The sequence below is a fragment of the Toxotes jaculatrix genome, chromosome 16 (assembly GCF_017976425.1).
Source record: "Toxotes jaculatrix isolate fToxJac2 chromosome 16, fToxJac2.pri, whole genome shotgun sequence".
Classification (NCBI taxonomy): Eukaryota; Metazoa; Chordata; class Actinopteri; family Toxotidae; genus Toxotes; species Toxotes jaculatrix.
In genome coordinates, this window is record NC_054409.1 from 22,460,293 (window position 1) to 22,481,418 (window position 21,126).

General features: G+C 41.2%; 2 protein-coding genes across 7 annotated transcripts; one reads left to right on the forward strand and one right to left on the reverse strand.

The window, feature by feature from the left end:
• Positions 1-881: 881 nt before the first annotated feature.
• On the forward strand, positions 882-10,746 carry srek1 (splicing regulatory glutamine/lysine-rich protein 1). Of its 6 annotated transcripts, none has more exons than XR_005895450.1 (12): positions 882-1,123; positions 1,267-1,400; positions 3,633-3,748; positions 3,849-3,995; positions 4,488-4,666; positions 4,828-4,958; positions 5,058-5,169; positions 5,271-5,375; positions 5,740-5,811; positions 5,997-6,111; positions 8,108-10,265; positions 10,299-10,746. XR_005895450.1 is itself a non-coding variant. In XM_041058539.1 (12 exons), exons 3-12 carry the CDS (start codon positions 3,222-3,224, stop codon positions 8,249-8,251), a joined length of 1,152 nt encoding a protein of 383 aa, XP_040914473.1. In that variant the 5' UTR covers positions 1,111-1,123; positions 1,267-2,627; positions 3,131-3,221; the 3' UTR covers positions 8,252-10,746. The 6 variants fall into 6 exon arrangements, 5 of the variants coding, with proteins under 5 accessions (XP_040914470.1, XP_040914473.1, XP_040914475.1 ...); XM_041058539.1 differs by adding an exon at positions 3,131-3,252 and having other exon boundaries at positions 1,111-1,123; positions 1,267-2,627; positions 8,108-10,746; XM_041058541.1 differs by adding an exon at positions 2,478-3,252 and having other exon boundaries at positions 1,111-1,123; positions 1,267-2,317; positions 8,108-10,746.
• Positions 10,747-11,145: 399 nt separating this feature from the next.
• LOC121195218 (interleukin-31 receptor subunit alpha) lies at positions 11,146-16,464 on the reverse strand. Its single transcript, XM_041058534.1, has 16 exons — positions 16,278-16,464; positions 16,018-16,071; positions 15,695-15,751; positions 15,457-15,574; positions 15,217-15,371; positions 14,980-15,125; positions 14,734-14,875; positions 14,506-14,594; positions 14,178-14,385; positions 13,884-14,069; positions 13,371-13,502; positions 13,049-13,207; positions 12,627-12,770; positions 12,430-12,517; positions 12,237-12,318; positions 11,146-12,115 (listed from the first exon to the last, which is right to left on the reverse strand). The coding sequence occupies exons 1-16, from the start codon at positions 16,357-16,359 to the stop codon at positions 11,642-11,644; spliced, it is 2,316 nt and encodes a 771-aa protein (XP_040914468.1). The 5' UTR covers positions 16,360-16,464; the 3' UTR covers positions 11,146-11,641.
• Positions 16,465-21,126: the final 4,662 nt, after the last annotated feature.

The window sequence follows — 21,126 nt, forward strand, 5'->3', positions numbered from 1 at the left end:
CATCTCGTTCATCCATGTTGGTCTGTTTCTTATGCTCCCGTATTGTTCTTATTTATTTAGCAGTCTTCTGTGGACTTTAGACCTTACTAATCAAATTGTAAATACTCTAAATTGAGAAAAGAGGTAATAATGGCATTAGTGACTTGCGATTGTAAAACCAGCAATAAATTGCAATGCAGAGGCACCCGTTTTAATGTATAGCTAGTATTTCTAATGTTTCTCTGGAAACAGCCACAGTGAGATGATTGATATGCATTTATCCAACATTCCAGATTTTGTACATAATTACCTGTTTCTGAAGTAACCTGTGGAAAATAAACTAATGCTCTTTAACAAGGATTCTTACTTTCTTCTTTATTTTATCCCCTGGGTTCTAACCGCTATAAAACAGATGTATACAGACATTTTATTAGGAGTATAGCTGCAGTAATGTATGCAACAACATGACTGTACTCTGGCGCCACCCTCAGGAGAAACTTTTTTTTTCTACTTTTCATCCTTCCAACATTTTCCCTAGTTGTAGTTGTTGTAATATTTAAAAAAAAAAAAAAACTTTTTAAACTATTTAAAAGTGATATTCTATGAATAAACAGGTTACACTTTATTTAGCTGATATTGTGCACAAATGGTGCATATTCTTAAGTGAATTTGCAATTAATAAAAGGACCAAAGACTAAATCTGGGGCCAGCATGGGATTAATGTGCACTGTGCACAGAGAGTATGAGGTGATGGGGTTTAATCTGGCCAAACATACACCTGGCTGCGGTGTTTGTTCTGGGTGCAAACCGGGCAGTAATGCACGGGTCTGCGCTGTAGGGGACGGTAGTGCAGCAACCAGGTAAAAAAAAAAAAAAAAAAAAAAAATAAGAGGAAGCCAGTGACATCGCTCCCTCCGCCCGCCTGGATGCGCTGTGTGCAACAGCGCCGAGCTGGGTGACTGGGAAATAAATATACCACTCTTTAATATTATCAACGTATTTATCATTTTTGCACTATGAGCGGGATACCAGGCACCGCTGTCGTCCAGGTCACCAACCTGTCCTCGGCCGTGAGCAGCGAGCAGATGCGCACTCTGTTCGGTTTCCTGGGAGACATCGAGGAGCTGCGGCTTTACCCGCCCGAGTAAGAGCAACCTACGCCGGCATAGCCAGCTAGGCAACACCGCGGATCTGCGGCCTTTTTTTTTTCCTTTCGGTCCACCCAAACATTGAAGTTGGGTGTAATAACAAATATCTAACCCGGCTGTTTTTTTTTTTCTTTCACAGCAATGCCCCTCTGTCTTTCTCGTCCAAAGTGTGCTATATAAAGTACCGAGACTCTTCCAGTGTTGGTGTGGCGCAACATCTCACCAACACTGTTTTTATTGACAGAGCTTTGATAGTAGTGCCATGTGCGGAAGGTGAGTGCAGCCCGTTTCGTTCAAAGACATTAAAAAAAATGTCTTGAGTTGTCTCGGTGGACTTTGCTATGGCCTCTTCCTCCCCCTGAATTCAGACGTTTGGTGTTTTGGTTGAATTCCTCTTTTCTTTTTTTAAAAATTCAGATGGAAATTGGCATGTTGTGCAAACGGCTAGCCCTGTATTAGACGCAGGTGACCGGTTGTATCACCCCCACTAAATCCGTAGATAGCTGATGTGTTAAAGCTCCCAGCCAAGGTTTGTGACCGGTGTCCCAAGGTGGTTTCTGCAGAAAACATTAGAGCCATGTTGAATGTTTCTGAAGCTGCAAGACACTGCATGATTTAACCTCACTGTAAAGACTGGATTCTCTGGAACAAGTAGCTTGTGCTTTTTTTATTAAATCATTAAAAAAAAAATAAATGCCATAAATGTTACTTGTTTTATGGGAATTTAAAAAAAAAGTCCATGGCAACTCAGCTAACGTAATCCCCTTTCTCTCTCTTTCTTTTTTTTATTTTTTTTTGGTGCTCCTTTTTTTTAAATTTCCCTTACCCCCACCCTCCCCACCCCTCCACCCCCTTTTTTTTCTGGTGCCACTGTTGTTCCCATGTGTACAGTCAAAAATGATATCACCTCTAACTTGATGCTTTTTGTCCACGTGACTTGGTGCTGGATGGCTACTGAGTTTATTAATTTGGTTTTGTATGTTTTTTCTGTGTGATTATGTGTGCATATCAGATGACTAGACTGGCCCAGCTGTTACACTACACTAGCCTGAGTCAGGCATTGTTTTCCAAGCCACTATCCCCGATCGGGCCAACGCAGCCTTCAAGGGGGAATGTGACCAGGAGAATAGCCCGCTGAACCTTCCAAGATGGACACCTTGTCTCTTTTTATTTATTTTTCTTTTCTTTTGGTTTGTTTCCTTTCATACTTTCCCATGTTGTCCACTCTCTACTGTCTCTATCCAGAAACTACAGTATTGCTTATCTCTAGCGTTGTGTTTATATTTGTTATTTTGGTTTGTTGTTTTGATTATTGTCCAACCCCCACCCCCCTCTCTCTTTCTGCTACAGCTGCAGCTTGTGTGTGATTGAATTCTGTCCAGGTTGCTACGGCATACCGGTGGGATGTGTATCACACATGGGGTCCTAGGAGGATCACTAACCCTTTACTCTCTTGTCTCCTACTTCTGTTGATGTAGTGAGGGGTTAGACGTTATAAAAGTGAGACGCAGTGATTAAAACTTTACCTCATTTGAAGCCAGAATCTTTTAAATTCTATGTGCACTTTAGTTTCAGTTGAGTTTCCTCTCACTTTACTACACTACAGCTCTGATGTGGATGTTTAGTATTTAATAATAACACAGGAATGATTCATGTAACATCATTTTCTCTTTGAACTTGGAAATTCGTGACACATGCATTGATGTTTTGCGGCGTTTTGAAATATTTCTTAGCACTAGAAGTGTTAGGAATCAGTGTCGTATTACAAATATGGTCATTCATGCTCAGTGCCTCCAGCTACAATGATCTGAATTTGTAGTAATTTTGTCTCCTGTTAGTCTTACCTTAGCTCTCTTCTCCAGCAGATTTTTATCCAGAATCGAATGAGCAAAATTCCTAAATTGGTTGTTTTGTTTTTTTTTATAGCTAAGTCTTGGCTAACATTTCCTACAGTTCTTAAAATTGTTGTTCTTTTCTGTATCTGATGTTCTGTGTGCTATTAGTGATGCAGCCATTGGGGTTGTCTTGTGTTGCACACCTTTCCAACACTGCGAAACGATCGCCCCACGGAAAAGCGCCCATGCTTGATATCGTATGGTTCATGACCAATATGTTTCCAGTACAGGTGACCCATGCATCAAAGTGTTGACTCATTCTCTGCATTGTGTTTTTTTTTTCTTTTTTCTTTTTTGACTTATGAAAAGAGACTAAGGACAAAATCAGTGTTCTTTTGTTTTGTCAAAAAAAAAAAGAAGTTAAGATTTTTTTGCACTTCATTGAAAATAATAATTCAGATTGACTGAGAGGAATAATTTAATAAAAAGCAAAGTAAGGATGCTCGGTCTCCAGTATACCATGAGTAGACAGTAGCACACTTGTAGGGTGTATTGGGGAAGTGTATGCTCTCTTTCTCTCTAGAATACAGTGGGCTAATTGTGCAGACATAGAGGAGACAGAGAAAAAGTCCCTCTATTGCCTTCACTAATATCTGCCTCTGTCCTGCAGGGAAAATCCCAGAGGAGGCCAAGGCCTTGTCACTTTTGGCACCTGCCACTCCACTACCCAGTCTGATTCCTGGCGGAGGACTGCTACCAATTCCTGCTCCATCTCCACTTCAGAATGTGAGTCGGCAACTCGTAACTCTCTTGTTGTCTTGTGCAGATTTCTGTCATGTTGTGTAAGTAAAACCTGTGTGTGTTTTTTATTTATTTACACCTTCAGCTGAACCTTCCGTTAGTGAACCGGGTCTCAGCCGGTCTCGACCCCACGGCATCAGTGCTCTCCCAGCCCCCGCTCATGGGAAACGTGGATCCGTCAAAAATCGATGAAATCAGGAGGACCGTCTACGTCGGCAACTTAAACTCACAGGTGACACAACGTCAAGTCCGTGTCAGACACTCCCGTGCCTCACCCGTTTCCTGTGGCGTGTGTGTGGGGAGAGCATGACGTCATGAGATAATCAAATTTGTGATGTTTCTTTGAATTCAAAAGATGAACTAAACAGATTCACAGAACCGGTATTCATCTGCTGATCGTGGCTGCTGATCTGCTCTTCAGCCGATATCTGTACTGAGTAACCGTGGTAACGTCAGTGCATCAGTGCGTAAATGCAGGGATTTTCCCAGACGCCTATGAACGTGAAAAACGTGTTGTGCTTGTGTCTAATGTTGTATATCTCATCTATTTTGATATCGCCTGATTGCACATGAGTAACACGGAGAGAGTAACGGTGGTGATATTCTGTGTTTGCGCTCAACGAGATTCACCAAGGCGCAGGAAAAATCACAGCAGGGAGCGGTTCGAATGGATCAGCGTACCTGCAAACATTATGTTGAATTCCCCGCGTCTTTCTGTCCTCAGACCACCACTGCAGAGCAGCTGCTGGAGTTCTTCAAGCAGGTGGGAGACGTGAAGTTCGTGCGGATGGCTGGAGACGAGACGCAGCCGACACGCTTCGCCTTTGTGGAGTTCGTTGAGCAGGAGTCTGTTGCCAGAGCCCTGACCTTCAATGGAGTCATGTTTGGGGACAGACCTTTAAAGTATGTTGTTGTTTTTTTTCCTTTTTAAATATTTATTCATTTATTTTTGTTAAAAGACCATGTGAGAGGAAACAGGTTGGTTTCTTGTCATGATTTGTGTAAACCTGAAAGCGATACCCTGGTGTGGTTTGTGTCAGTTGATATTGTTTTACGTTTTTCAGGGTTAATCATTCCAATAATGCCATAGTAAAACCCCCGGAGCTGACGCCACAAGCTGCTGCTAAGGAGCTAGAAAGTGTGATGAAGAGGGTGAGGGAGGCCCAGTCCACCATTGCTGCTGCCATAGAACCAGGTGCAGCATTTTGATTTGCAGCATGCATCAACATTTGATGTTAAAACTGTGAATCTGTGTTGCATTATCATCCTGAGTTTGCTGCTCTTGCTCTTACAGAGACAAAGAGGCGATCCTCCAGTCGGTCTAGACGGTCACGCCGATCACGCTCGCGGTCACGATCCCATTCACACTCAAGAACGCGAAGGAAAAGGTCCCGGTCGAGACACAGGTGCCCATTCAGTGCTCTGGGTTTTTAGTTTTCGCTCTCTCGATGCTGTGATCATATGATGATAGTAAAAAAATAATAATAATTTCCCCGTCTTGGACTAGACCCTCACAGAAGTTGTGGCCCAGGAGCAACTCCCACGGTTCCCGAACCAGCCACAGGAGGCGGTCCCGCTCCAGAGACAGGAGACACAGTCGGAGTCGCTCGAGGTATGCTGAGAACAAACAACACATGCAGCATTAATATCCAAAGGATCTGTTCAACTGTTTAAACAAGTCCAAATGCTGCTTAGTGCCCTGGTGCCGAGCTGGATGTGCAGCGCCATCTGCTGCTGCAGTTACATCTGAGATACCACAGTCCTGGAATAAGTTAGGTCATAAGTTAGGTCACATACTGTGTTATCAAGAAGACTCAGCCTGATCTGCTGCAGTGCTATGCTGTTATTCCTGCCCCGGGCAGTAGGGGTCGCCAGGTCGACCTTGGTAGCTGCCTGAATGTGGCTCAGTTTATCTGAACCTCTGTTGCTCATATTATCTCCAAATTTTCTTAATCCAATGAATGTGTTGTTGTCAGGGGCCACAAGAGGAGGAGTAAGGATCGATCCAAGAGCCCTCGGAGGAAAGCCAAATCACCCACTCCGAAAAGGTGACTCATCAGATCTCATCCTGCTAAACTGTTTTCAGATGATCTGAAAGAGCGAGCTCTTTAGTGTTCCATGTCATTTCTACGTTTCTAGGTGGATTCACAAACGTGTGCATAACATAAATCAGTGATTTGGTGTCTGCATTGTTCTGACCGGTTCTTACTGTTGCTCTGTTTACTTCTTTCAGGGGTAAGAAAGACAAGAGGAGGGAGCGCAGCAGGGACCGAAAGGAGCGCTCCACATCCAGGAAGAGGAGCCGCAAAGACGAGGACAGGATAAAGAGCAAGGCCAAGCCAGTGAAGGTACCGTTTCAGGTTTTAGTAAGGTCAACCTCACTGATTGCAATTACATTTTTGCAGCGCAACTCTCGTTAGGAAAGCATCTGAACAATGAATTCAGTACGAGGAATTAAAATCAGAGAGGAAACCAAATCAGACCTTATGTCAGTCAGAATCGCTGCTCCTGCTGTGTCTGTCGTTATTTAGGAAATGCTGAAACAACGCCGAAAAGATCAGATGATAAAACACTCAAGGCAAAGACCGTATTCTGTTTGTGATATCATGGTGGCATCAAATAATACTACCAATCAGCATATACAATATGTTTTCAAAAGAAAGTCATGTGTCCAGGCAGTTAATTGCTGCTCCGTGCTAAAATAAAATCGGGCGGTCCGGTTCTAATTAACGCGAGGAACGAATGGGAAAGTGCACATTTTACGTGAAGAGCCGCGGGCGACAGGCACTTCGTTTTCAGTTTGGAAGAACCAGAAACTTTCAACACATCAAGGTGAGTAACATGTTTTCCTGTGTTTATGAGTACGACATGATGGAAAGAGTCATTGCTATATGTGAAACCATTCTGCTTTTACAAGGAACTTTCCCTGTTGTTACAACATCTCATTTTATTTTGGTGTATCAGGAAACTTTCTCCTGTATTACACAAACTCAACAGTTTTAACAAAAGCAAGATGTGTTTCTCTGCTGCACAGCTTTAAACACGTGTGTGACATGAAGCCAGCACATAAATCAAAAAAGCTGTGCATGTAAACTGCTGTCAGGCACATTTCTGTTGTTCAAATAAATTATCACGGAAGTAAATTCTTCAGGCTCTTTGGTTAAAGTGGTCAAACCGTAAGAAAATCTGTAGCGTCTCAACACTGTTCCATTTAAAACGGATCCGTCTCCGTTCAGAAACCAGGTCGAGTGAAGCTGTGATCATTGACCAGGTGTCTGTCTGCACGTCTCCGATTTCCTGTCCTCAACAAATTCCCCCCCCAGTAACTGACCTACATGTGAAAGTTTACTATAAAGATCACACAGGGGCGATAGCCGTGAGTGAAAAGGTGTGACATTTTCACGCTTGGTGTTGTTGCTCTTGATAAGCATCAGAACGCTTGTTCTCGTCAGAAACCTCAGCACGCTTGCACAGGGCTTGTTTTTGGAGTTGCAGTGCAGAGTGCTCCACCCAAAACATGTTGTTGTTTAAAACAAACATTTGCCCCTGTAGGCTTTATTTGTGTTTCATTAAATGTAGTTAGGAAAAAAAAAAAGTATAGCAGTGAAAATGTCCATAGTTACATCCTGATCGTCTGGTACTGCAGATTTAATTCACCTCTGCTATCCATCTCTATGGCCAGTGTGTTCCAAACAGTCATTTTATAGAAAACATGTTGATCTGTGCAGACTGTTCAACTAGTGGCCTCCATTGTAGATCAGAGCACGAGGTGAGACTGCAGAGGACAGGGTGCTGAAGATCACCCTCATTTTACAGCTAAATGTCCACAGAGTCCACAGGTCTGACCCACAGCTGCCAGAAGTGGAGGTTCAAGCAGATCCAAGGGTTCGCTGCTTTCTCCAGCAGCACCAAGAACGTTTAACGGGTTGAGAAAGACGTGAAAGATCGTGATTGTTTGTTGTGTTATCAGATTAAGCGCATTGTGTTTACTGCACTAGTGACGCAGATGAACATCAGACCAGAGCTTAATCTGATGAACGTTTGTTTTAAGATCATAATGAGAAATCCTGGAAGAGAGTTGCATGTTGTTAACTTTCACACAGTCACTACAGGAGTGGCTCTTCACGTGGGCTTTCAAACCGTGTACAGAATATTAAAACGCCCTGTCACTGTGCATGTAGAGTGAAAATGCACTATCAGGCGGTTGTGCATGTGTTTTTCCTGTTGTATCGTTGGGGTATTTTATATTTCCTGAGCTTTTTCGTTTTCATTCTCATATGTATTATGTCAAATTTTGTCCGACCGGGTTTTGCCGTTACTCATTCGAATGACCTGTTATTTCAGGTGGAAAGGGGCTACGACAGGGAGGAAAAGGAAGTCTACGAAAGTGACAGGGAAGACTCAGCCACGCCCAGCGAGGACATGACGCCATCGCCCTGCGTCCAGCACAACGGCAGCTACAAGACTCACAACGAGGAGGCCAAGTGACTGTTACAGCGTCATGGTAACGAATCCCGCTCTGTCGGATGGTCTCATCAGCATCCATCCCGTGTGTATACATACATGAACACTGGATAACCACTTACAGCAGTGTGGGGTTTTTTTCCCCATCATCATCATCATCATCATCACTTCCTGTTGTACATGTTTTTTTTATTTCCTTTTGATAAAATGCGTTCTTGGTAACACACGGATCCTGTAGCTCGGCTCCTTTTCAGTGTCCCACCTAAAGGGCAAGTGAGCGCTCAGTATAGCAGAGACAGCCCCAGAGACAGCAGGTCAGTTGAAGACACTGGGGACTTTTCATGTAACACAGCAATACAACACAGAATCCCACAGGCTCAGAAACCACTGCACAGTGGAGCCGGCACCTCGGCAGAAACTGTAATCGTCCGAAAGTCAGAAGAAGGCAGATGAACTGGTTTGCATGATACTGTCCATATTCTACTGTGTCCTCCACCAGTTCATGTTCCCTGCAGGAAGAATTCAAGCCCGTGAATTGTTTCCATGTAGATGCTAAAGCTCCAGGCGCCTGGATCATTATTTTAAACAAAAGAAAAGTAATGGAGGAAGCAAGCAGAAGGTTCCAGAGGAAGAAGGGAGTCAAAGAACTGGGTTTTAGCTTCCGATTTGTCCATGTGATGGATATTTTAACAAGACCAACATGTTTCTCTCCATTCCTCCAGCGACAGTTTGACCGTACGCTTCAATAATCCAAAAAGCATTTTAAGCCTCTAAGATTGTAATTATTTGTCATATTGTAGTATTCGTGACATTTTCTTAAAAAAAAAGTTTTTGTCCTTATATTGCAAATAGCAATATGCTGCAAGCATCTGCACCGACGGTAAAATGTTTGTGTCTTAAACGATGTCGTATTTATTTGAAATCAGAGCTGCAGCGCTGTTCAGCAGTAGAGACATTTGTGGAAAAATAGGTTTCCAAAATGAGTCAGAGGTATCGGACATTTCCTTTCATTTGAAAGGAAATGTCCTACTTCCTGTCTTTGGCCAGGAAGTCGGACATTTCCTTTCAACTGTCACTTATTTCATGAGGTGCAAAATAAATTTCCCTCTCGCCGCCTGAGTTCTTTTCGGGTGTGAGTGTTCTCATTCTGCCGCTGTGGCCTTGGTGCGGTCGTGACAGCAACTTCCCATATTCTGTTTGCTTATTTACGGAGTGAGACCGAGTGTTACATGTTTGGCGCACGTTTCTTCATCAGAGAACCTAAGAAGTGTGAAGAACATGAGGATCTGTCTGTAAAGCCTCAGTGCTGAAATGCTAATTTGCTCTTTGGGTGGTGATGAAGGTAAATGTAAACTACAAGCAAAATGTACGGTGTTGATTTTATGACTTGAAGTGCTGTAATAATGGGAATGCAGAGTGTACTCTTGTGAGCCTGTCTCTAAAATGTTATCGTAAAAATGTTTCATTTGGTCAACGTGAATGCATTGCTTTATTTCCTGTTTTTATTTTATTGGTGTACATGTACTTGCTTTTTTATATATATACATATATATACGTATATTTTCTGATTAACTAGTTGTTGCTACAAGATGCCGCAATGCATCATGTTCCTTTTTCCTGTTTTTGTTGTGATGCTGTGAGAGAAAACTAATTTCAGGCCTATACTGTAAAGCGGTGGTGGTGGTGTGCAGAAAGTCTGCTGGCTCATATTTCTGGAGAAAGTTAGATGCTTACAAAGTTCACAGTGACAGTCAACGCGGGGCTGAACGAGGTATGTCGCAGCTCAACATACCGCCTGCAAGCACAGAAGGGTCAAAAAGTGCCTACACGTAGATTGTACAGAATATTCTAATAAAATATGGAGACTTATTGACAGATGCAACCAGAGTTTATAGCTACGGATGTTGAATTGCTGAAAGGGAGATGTTCTATCAAAGTATTGTCAGCTGTCTTTAGTAATTAATAACAGAATAGGCTGAACCTTCACGGGACGTTTGTGGATTTGTTTTAACATTTATTTCTGTTTTTGTTTTTTTTTGTTTTTTTTGGTGTCGAGTAATGTGTCAAAAAGTCTGATTTGTAAACTGGCCCCAGACTGAGATTAGTTTCAATGAAAGCTTGTTATAGTTTAAAAGTTTTACTTTTAAAAGGCAGCTCTAAAACTGCCTTCGCCAAATTCCACTTCTTTACTGCTTTTACAAATCTGATTTTACTGTTTGTTTGTTTTTTGTTTTTTTGTTCAAACAAGGCTTCGGTTTGAAGTGGTGAACTTGTGATAAAGTTTAGTAAAACACATTTCCAACACAACTGACAGTATGTGAAGAATTTTATTTTTTATATGTGTGTATCCACTACATAAACTGAAGAAACATGGTTCATGATGTTCTCCTGGGGGACTGGGGCACTTGGTGTAAAGATTTGGTAACACTGTTGTTGAAGAGCTTGGATGTATGGATCTGATCCTGAACAATTTGTCTGATCTGTTTCCAAAAACACTCAATAAAGAGACTTTTCATTCAGATGTGGGCGTCTCGGTGCACTAACTCTAACCTCACCTGCAGCTTTTCAGTACAATTCTGTATCTTAAAGGCTGCCTGTGGTGAAAACATTCATTAATCATCACTTTTCATTGCTTTTTCAGCTAGAGGCTGTATTGCCATGGTATTTTCTATAGATATTCATGGTTCTCAGAGGATGAATCACAATGATCTACGTGATCCCCTGACTGCGAGTTTGACGTTTGTGGTTTGGAGTGAAATGTCTCCACGCTGGGTTTGCCAAGATTTTAATGTGTCCTGTGCTTCGGTTTACGCTCACGTAGCCACGTGCTTGAGCTCTGCATCAACGCAGAACACAGATCTGAACGCAGCCGAGAAAGGAGGGGAAGGAAACAGACTTTTTTTTTTTTTTTTTTTTTAAACCTTCTTGCATACAAGCAATAAAAAATGATGACTGGGTCAAACAACTGCACTGCAAAGCTGGCATTAATACATTCATGTTTATTGGGCCATTCAGTTACCAGTCATGGCTTTTAAATAAGAGCACTTTCAGTCGTGTTAACTTCATGAGGTATTCACATTTACACATGGAAATAAGATACTGCATGTTCAGCAACGAATGAAATGTAATGTACAGAAATGAGCAGAGACGATGTGCATGGACAGAACGAACTGTTCAAGTAGTGCAGATATATATAAGTACATTTAGTAGCGAGGTAGGACACTTAAACTGGACTGTGTGTAATAAACTCTATAGGTTTTCGTTGAACAGTACTTTCTGCAGTCGATATAAACATGGAACTAAATGTACTTGTAGTATTGCTATCGATAGTTTAAGTGTCAGTGAGTCCACACAGTTGACCTGACTCATTTGATTTGGACTCTTCGTGATCTGAGGTCAGATTCCGAGATGTTTTCACAAAATCATGGACATCTCCTCGCTGACCAGGATTGGACTGGTGCCAAACTGTCCCACGTAGTCCTGTTCTGACTTCGTCTCAGTCATCTGTGTGTCCTCTGGATCACCTTCTGTCGCCTCAGTGATGGCCGTGTTTGCTGAGATGCCCTGAGGCATCGCCTGATGAAACATTTCCATTGTTGTATATTCACTTGTGAAGGCAAAGGGCGAACTCTGGAAGTTTGTCTGTGTCCCGTTTGCGATCGTTTCTGTAGTATCGTCAGGCAGGACGTCTCCAGTTGCGTCCTCTGTGTCCCCGTGGATCCAGTTGCAGGTCATTTCTGGGGAGTCTCCCTCGTCCTCTGAGTTGTGGAGAAGCGGCAGCACTAACGGTAAAATGCTGGGAAGCACCACAGCTTCTTTCTCAACTATCTGAAGACTATTTGTATCCCACTCTTCTACCTTCAGAGTGCTGAAGCACTCGAGGAGTTCCTGAGTGAAATTAAAAAAAAAAACTTAATTCACCCATTTCACAGGTTCAAACATACGTGTGGGTGTAGCTTGATGTCTGGTATTTGTGGTGCATTTACTGGCAGCGCAAACAGAAACTCACCATTTCACAGGGTCCTTCAATATTCTGCATTGCATTGCTCTTTCCGGGGTTTGGTATGCTCGGCCACAGAATGACTTTTGCTCTAGATAAAGTAGGAGGAGTTGAGTTCAGTAGGTCTAGAGTAGATATTTGTTCGCTCAGAATTAGTGAGTTTGTGTGATGTGCGTTTGAGATGGTTGATGAAATATTGCACCTTTTTATTATGGGAGATCCAAACATCAGCACGGCAGCCACGACAGCAAGGATGATGATAACACCACTTAGATTAGCATCAAAATATCCTATGGAAAAAAAGATGAGGAAAACACACAGTTAGTAAAGATGTATGCAGATATAAATGTCAGAAATTTGATTTTATTCAAGTGTTAAAAAGTCATTGGATCGACAAACCTTGACGATTTGTTGTAAAGATGCAGGCTGTGCTTCGCACTCCTGCTCCAGCCTGAGTGAAAGCTGATATCTGGACCTGGTATGCTGTGCCCTCCTGGAGATCCCCCAGTTCATAGGTGTCAGACTCTGGATCCACTGTGATATCTGCAATATATAATTCTTCCCTTTACTTTGGCAGAAAGCAGGTCTAGGCTCAGACTTCACAGCAGTGTCCTCTATCAGACCATTAAAGCCATAAATTAGTTGCTAATGTTGTGGTGACTGTGGCTATAAATGTGTGTACAGACGATCAGGACCTGAATTTCAGTCTGACTACACTGTTCACAAACCCCTCGAGATGAAGCCAGTGTCGTTCCTGCAGATGTCTGCAGGCAAAATGATGATTTTCATGTTTGTAGATACAGAAGGTGGATGTTACTTACTCCCCTCTGTGTTTGTCCCCCCGTGTTGGTACTCGGTGTAGTAGATTATGTAGCCCAGGAGGAAACCTCTGATGTCCTCCTCCGGGATGGACAGCCACTGCAGCACCACTGAATTCAGCGTCACGTTGTAGCTGCTGATGTTGGGGGCGCTCACGGGAGCTTTGCAGACACAATATCAAGAAGTCACTGACTGTTTTGTGTTGGACAGGATGAGAAGGAAGTCGCAGTACTGGCCTATTAAAGATGATCTTTATCAAGCGGCTTCAAGCTCTTTGGTTCAGAGTGAAATACCTCAACAACCATTAGGGAGACTTTCACTTACATCCTTCAGTGAAATAGAACTGGGTGGTCCCATAGGTGCTCTCACTGTCGTTGACATACTTCATATTGCACGTGTCTTTGTTTGGCCGTGTGTGCAGAGTGATGCTGTATCTCTTGTAAGGCTCCAAAGGTTCTGGGTATTTAAAAATAAATAAATAAATAATGGATTTACATACCAGAATCATCTCTGTCTCACAGACATTATGTTTATATATGACTAATTTGCAACAGTAAATCCGCTCGTAGCAACTGAAGCCTGAGTAATATTTTGATGGTCATGTTCAGACACTCGCAGTCAGTCAAGGTTTTGGTCTTGATCTGCGGCTTGAGGCACGAGACGGGACTTGTTTACTTGCTCACTGTCTGCATTTAACCGAAACCACAGTCTTTACCTAACCCTGAAACGTACTTCATCTAAACCTGACCACAGACTCGGGACAGTAAACCATGGTCGTCAGTATGAAACCTGCATATTCAACCCTGCACCGTACAGAGTACGTTAGTATTTCCTCACCTGGTAAAGGAGATAAGGTCCTGTAGTTGTGTGTGTTCTGGTGGAAGGACATGGACACTGCTTCATGCGCCTTTTTCCTCCACTCCACAGAGTAGCAGACGTAGGTTTTGATGAGGTCATCTTTCCAGTAGACAGTGAAAGATGTGTTGCTGTGGACTGTAATGTTCACTTTCCCGTCTGCGACGCCTGCGGATACAAATGTATAATCATCCTCTAACACGCTCTGTAGGCTCTGTATCAACGTTACAACAGGGCCTGAAAGATTGAAATGTTTAAATCACCGGCTCTACTCACTGGAAACATCCTCTCGCTGTGGTATTGTCTGGCTCACAGCTGGTGAGTTGCTGACGTTGTTGACAGCGCTGATGTGGATGTGATAAGCTGAATAGGAGAGAATCAGTCTGATCTCAGGCTGAGTGGTGTTCAGCCGCTCACACGGAGCCTCTCCTGATGCCTTACCAATGGTCACACAGTAGCCATCATACAGCTCTTTGGCAGGAAACTAACACACAGGGTCCTTTTATTATCATGCTGACATCAGCTATGGCTGCACAGGAGATTTATTTCCCCGTTTGTATTTCTGGTTGAAGGAAAATTTTAGGAAATGCATTTTAAAAATTACCGTCCAGGTCAGAGAGATCAGCCTGCGGCCTTTTTTCCCTGCGACGTCAGTTTCTTCGCTGTTCACAATGGCAGGCTGTGCTGTCAGTTCTGAGGCAGGACGTTTAGTTATTGCAAAAATGAGTAAGTAGAAACAACATGCTGTCGATCACAGTTAACAGAACAGACAGAAATGGCTTCTTTTTAACTTTATACTTAGTTTAAAACAATAAAGCGCAAACAAACTGACCTGGTGGGACAGTGTAGGTTTCACTCCACAGGCACTGTGAGCATTTATTATTAGTGACACACTGTATCTGTACAACATAGACGAGTGAAGCCTGCAGATCCTCCACTGTGCATCTCTCTCCATCTTGGGATTGCACTGGTGGCTGTGAACACAGAGATGAGTGAATTCACAGGTATTAAAAGTTAAAAGTTGACTTCAGGAGGCTTTAGCCTCTTACAGACGTGTTAGCAGGTGTTTAATACTGACCTGGCTCCATAACTGGCTGCCCAGTGCCTTATATCTCACAGAGTAATGCTTGATGGCTCTTATGTCGTCCGATTTCCAGCTCACATTCATATCTAGTTTTCCAGACTGGCGGCTGAAGGACACACGATGCGGAGGACCACATCGCACTGAAATATTAAAAACAAAAAAAATCACCCATATTCAGATCTGTCAGAGATTTATCATCAAACAGAGATAAATGCTTTTTTGTGGACTTACGCAGGCTCGCTGGTGAACCCCTGAAAACTGCTTTTGTGCAATCAGTTGACTCGCTGTTTTCGAAAACCTCAACAGTCATGTTGAATTTTTCATATAACTTGATGGTGGTTGAGAGCTCAGTGATGTTGATGTAGGCTTTGCAATAATTCCTTTCTCTAGAAGGAGAAATACTTTGAAAAATGAGCTGCTTGTCATCAAAAATTACTTTTAGTGTGTTTAAAAGAAATTGGTTGTACTTACACTTGTTGTATGATGAGTGTGTACGTCTTAACTGATGTGTGGTTTCCAGGTGTCCACACACAGTCTTTTGTACCAGGATCTTTGTATTTACCGAAACAGTCTAAATACTTGACTCCATCTGAAATAGAGGCAGAGTAAAGTGATGTTTAAGAGTGAAGACTAACTTTTTTTTTTTTTTCCTGGTTTCTAATCTGATTTTATGATTCAGCTTGGGATGAGTCAGATGTGTTTTCATTACCTGGGTGAAGCCCACAGTGCTGATATTTGGAAAAAACATCCTTTTGCCAGCAGTTCTCTGGAACATAATGTGGAAACGGTATGAAACTAGATCTGTATTCTCAGATGTTACTTTCTCAAGAGCTTTTACAAGAATTCTTTATCTCACAATGGAAAAAACACACAACTCTAAATATGATCCCACCGTTTATTTGTTTTGGAAGATGCACTTGATAACACTTGTGAATCCATTATCACTGAATTTTTGCAGAAAAATAATGTGAAAATGATATTTGAGTATCAGTATGATGATTTATGATGCAACAGAAAGTAACTTCAGCCTACCTGGACGTCGTTGAACACGAGAGCAGAGTGAAGTGTAGTTAGCAAGAATCAGACCTTGAATGTGAACAACAGCAGAAGGTGACAGAGTTTATTGACTGACTCTGATCATGGTTTTAATTCATTACAAAAAAAGAAAAAGAGAACAAGATCTACAAAAACTGTAACCTCCTTTTTCCCCTATAAATAACTCACAATAAACATTTATCAAAAAGTAACAGAACATCTAGTCATTGCTAAAGCACAGTTTATAAACCACTTACCAAGGATGAAAAGATGTGCATGGCTTGCCCAGGACGTACATTTGAAGTGTGAAAAATCAAACTGAAATCCACGACCAACCATGTCTCCTGGGACTGACTGAAAGACTGAAACCAAGAAACCAAGAAAGTGGGTTTCAAAGAGTCTCACACCCACAATCTGCTGCCATTCACAGTCATGATGCACAGAGGAGCTGCTGCCTTGAGAGTGAACAAGGAGGAAATATTTTGGGGAGTTATATTCTCAGCGTCGAGGGGGCGGGGACGCATTTTGACACAGTTCACAGGACTCAGAGAATGATAGTGAGTTGGCTGTAGGTCCCCTGGAGTTTGCAGAAAAACTGTCATCTTCTTTGTACTTCTTCTTTCTACAAATAGAACTGTGCAGCATAAGAGACGCTGCCTTTTCAAATAACAAACTCACTCTGATGTGCAAGAAACAGCCCTGCACAGCAAAGGAGATGACTGTAAAGTAACAGTGCAGAGGATTATTTGAGTGAATTTCTTTTTTCTCTGAGGCATGTACTGAAGAAAAGCCCTCTGAATTTCACAGTGACTCAAAGAATGAAATGAAAACAAACATTTTTTTTTCTTCCATGTGGCTTCAGGAACTCTTCAGGCTTTTTTTTTGCTTTCAAAGAACTGAACAGAATTTTTATCCGAAGATCTCAAAACACGACCCCTGTTAACCGACAGATATGATTGGCTAATGTTTCATTTTGAATCAGTAATTTGTTTCAGAGAACAGACCTGCTTCTTCATCAGTTTCTATAAGTGAATGAACTGTGGTAAAGTGATGCACACGGCTGAGTTTTTCTGTACAGTGAGAGTAGTCACAGTTATTTTAAATGTAAGTGGATGGAGTGAACATGAATATAGAAAATACTGCATCACATGGTCAATTAATCAGCTAAAAATCTAAAAGCTAAAAGTCTAAAAGTATTAATTTTTTTGGTCTTAGCAAGATACTCTGTGTTCAGATAAATTCAGTTAAGACATTTTAAAACACTTTTTAAAAATGACCAAACTACAAATAATATCTGTATATAATTTTATTATTTTTTACACATTTTATTATTAGTTAAAAATGAGAAAAAGCTAATTATATAAATTATTAAATTGTTTTTCAGTAGTAAGAAAAAAGTGCACGTGCTGAGACATTTAAAATACTCTGCTTTTAATGATAATTTGTGTCTGGTACGTTGAAGCTGAATATGAATAAGTAAATATTTTTCATTTTAAAGATGTTAATACATCATCCTGCACTGTCATGGAGAGTGGATGTTTTTCTGGAACAGAAAAACGTAGATACTTGTGTAATAATCATCCCACAGAGGTCTCACGTTGTGTGTGTGAGACCACTGTTGACTCAAATAAGCACTTTATGACATCTTTAAAAGGGCACTGGAAAAAAAAAAAAGAAGGGTGCAAAGTCTCAGAAAGTTCCAGCGAAGCTGTCTGAAAATCATTAGTGATTAACAAAAAAAAAAAATTAGATCAAATATTTAAAGCCTGTCTCTTCTCAGAAATGTTCTTTGCTTATTGTTTGACATTCAGTGTGCAGACTGATGTTTGTGCAGAGTTTGACACCAGAAGGCTGCTTTCACATTCACCAGCTGAAGCAGAAACTCACATTAAATATCATTAAATCACTAGTTTGAAAACCTAGTTTGAGTTTCTTCTTGTTTGTCGTCTGTGCAGCAATTGAACATTTGAAGTGGAAAAAAAAATTCACGTTCATAGACTCTTGAATTTTCAATGGCGCAGCAGGAGGAAATGTAATATTAAGATTTTTAAACTGGCCAATTGAACTTTTTTAAATGTAAAAAAAAACAAAAAAAAAACATACCGGACACAGATTATGATTCAGTTATTTGAAGAGTTTGACTTTTACAGGCAAATCTGCATTTCATGTTTTTCTCAGCTCTTTTTTCACGCTACTGTGGACGACAACATCTAACAGCATCAGAAAACATTGATATCTCATGGGATGTGATCGACCAATAAACACAACTTGTGGTTGGATTGTTTTCTCAAACTTTGAACCTCGCTATTAATAACTTAGCTTCAGCTGCTGTCCAGACAGTTCCTCAAAAAAAAGTCCTTAGAAATCCAGTCAGTTAACTCAGGTACTTCTCTGAAGTTCCCTATTTTACATGAGCTTCAGATAATGAGCTTTCATCACTGTCGACAGGAAACCCATGTCCTAAAATCATGTTTGAGTGAGTTCATATTTGACTGGGCAGGCTGGCTGTAATGCTCGTGGCCCAGTAGCAGGAGGTAAGACTCGGCTGCACCTGTGCTTGATGGGGGAGGTCTTCAGAGAGTGGCACCAAGCACAGTAAGAACTACAACCAGTACACTATGGGTACATTTATGTGTTGTTATATTTATTTTAACACATTTGCATACTTTTTGCTGCACGTTCCTCCTTCAGGGGTGAACTGTAAACACACAGGAAGTTCAGTTCACACCTCACTGAGTTCACTAAGCAGGCCTAAAGAATATCATTAAAGCTGTTTATCATGGTCTTGATCTTAACACTGTACTTGAGCACGCTACAAGCTGTGGAGCAAAGTTTGATTCTTGCTTATGGCTGTACGAGCATCATCTCTGTGGGCCTCCTGCCTATGTTTTTAACGTGTACTGAGCTGTAAAAGGTCAACTGAGGTTTTTTTTTTTTTTTGGTGGTTAAACACATGAGAAACACATACTCAAAGTATTCAAATTAGGGAAACTGAGAGAAGATCAAACGTTTTTCAATCAAAAACCAATCTTAAAATTAGAAACGAACAGTAAAGATCCTTGCCACAGGAAATCAATTTCCGCTAAACAAGTAAATGCCTGCCTACTCATGTTTTTCTCATGTGTAAATTTCCCCACCTTAACTTTTATCATCCCTAAGATCAGTGATGTGCTGCAACTCACTTGTGGGCTACAGGAGCTGAAGAAGATGTGGGTTTTGCTTTGATCTGACTACCGAATACTGTTTATTTGAACAGCCCTCCAATGAGCTTTAGTAATCATTTCTACCAACAGCACAGGGTTAATGAAACACTCTGTTGTGTTAGTTGTTCAATTCCAGCTGTTCTGAACAGCTGTGAAGTTACAAACGTGCATGTGAGGTTTTTGTTGAATTCTTTACTTATATTTTGGTCGGATGAAATAAAAGAAATGACTCAGACTAAAATCAGTTTGATTTCACTGGGAAAAGTGAATTGGTGTTGCAAAAATGAAAATCTGATCTCACTTCCTGGTTAAAACTACATATGTGCGAATGATGCGAGAAGTACCATTATGTTTCTAACAACTTCTCAGTAAACAAGAGAGCAAGACTGATGTGAATGAAAGGTCCCGATAATTAAAACAATACAAGAGTGTTAAATCAGCAAACTTGCACCTCCTGTTTGAGCCTTTGTTGTTTCAGTATCACTCAGATTAACTTTTTGATAGTGAACTCCAGGTGTCAGTATTCAAACAGTTTCAAGAATAGCAGCCATTTTATTTCAGGTAGCAAAGACAGGTGTCCGTTTTAAAATTTTCAATTATAAGTCCAACAGCTGAAGAGAGTATGCTTCTTGTGCTTTCAGTGGCAACATCCAGAGCAGCTCAGGAGGTCAGGTGTTTTCTGTAACCTCTTTCCATCAGCAGCGAACAGTACCCTCCAGTGGAGAGTCTCTGTGCTGCACACAGTGGGGTTCAGCAGCAGCAGCAGCAAAGGTCTTTGTATCTCACATGTAAACATTATACATCAAATTTATAAAGGCATTCCTACAATTCAGACAGAAGCTAGAGCATTTTCATAAATACACATGAACACAAATGAAACCAGGTCATACTCAGATCACAGTTCATGTGTGATGTTCACTGGTGTTTCTCTCTGACATGGGCTTTCCTTGAAAACTACTTTGTGACTCATACTGTACAGTAAAGACAGCCACAGAAAACATGTTTGTGTTTGTAAAAAAAAAAAAAAAAAAAAGAAATGCTGACAAAGATAAGACCATTTGTATACTATTGTTGTCCTCTTTGCAACGGTCTGTTGTTTTGTTAGTTGTTAGTTAGTGTGGCTTTAATCTGGAGTGTAATCAAAATGGTTAGAGTTTGAAATAATAAGACAAGAGTCTACAGCCTGTTAAGTAAGTTAGCATGCTAAGATTTCAGCAGTTCAGTCATTAGTTTTAGTCGTTTTCCATTTGTTTAATGTCATTTAGGATGTGAAAAAAATTGCCATTTGAAAAGGATGTTTTTTAACCCACAAGAAAAAAGCCGGAGGGTTTCGAGGAGCGGTGACCCTGGGGGACACGACACTGGCCAAATGACATTTGCTACGAGCGGTTTTATCCTCAGCCTAAAGCTGGTACAAGATATTAATCTGAAGAACATTACTGAGAACAGAGTGAGTCAGGCTGCCTGGACTATGAGAAGTGGTTTAAATATTGATAAGAACACACATCACACATCACTGTATTTCTAATTTATATCGAGGGCTCCCTCTCACGCTGTCTCTCAGCTGCTGAGCCAAAGTACTTAAAACAGGTGTCGCGTATTTTAAAAGAAAATGTGAATCAGCAACTGGATGATCTCACATTTATCCCAAACGTATTTTCAGTGGTTAGAGAGGGTGTAGGTAGACTTCAAACAAGAAGCTAAGATCAATTCCAGCTCAGTGAGTCATGTGTTTCATTTACCCACTTACAGGAAGGCTTGTGTCAGTGCCTGAGAGATAAATATAGATATATTTTATTTGTATTGTAAGGAGTACAATTAAAATGATTATGAGCTGATGATGGTGTGACACCCCCTTAAACTGGGCTGTTAGCATTGCTAAAGGTACAGAAGGGTGTATTAT

What these genes read in the sequence shown, in the direction of transcription:
- LOC121195218 (XM_041058534.1), bottom strand. Translation starts at nt 16,359, where the DNA reads ATGGTTGGTCGTGGATTTCAGTTTGATTTTTCACACTTCAAATGTACG. An exon ending in GCAGCCAGTTATGGAGCCAG is followed by an intron (nt 14,876 to 14,979) that starts GTCAGTATTAAA and finishes CTGTGTTCACAG; the next exon opens with CCACCAGTGCAATCCCAAGA. An exon ending in ACAGCGAGAGGATGTTTCCA is followed by an intron (nt 14,070 to 14,177) that starts GTGAGTAGAGCC and finishes TTGTATCCGCAG; the next exon opens with GCGTCGCAGACGGGAAAGTG.
- srek1 (XM_041058536.1), top strand. Translation starts at nt 996, where the DNA reads ATGAGCGGGATACCAGGCACCGCTGTCGTCCAGGTCACCAACCTGTCC. An exon ending in CTCCATCTCCACTTCAGAAT is followed by an intron (nt 3,749 to 3,848) that starts GTGAGTCGGCAA and finishes TTACACCTTCAG; the next exon opens with CTGAACCTTCCGTTAGTGAA. An exon ending in CACAGTCGGAGTCGCTCGAG is followed by an intron (nt 5,376 to 5,739) that starts GTATGCTGAGAA and finishes TGTTGTTGTCAG; the next exon opens with GGGCCACAAGAGGAGGAGTA.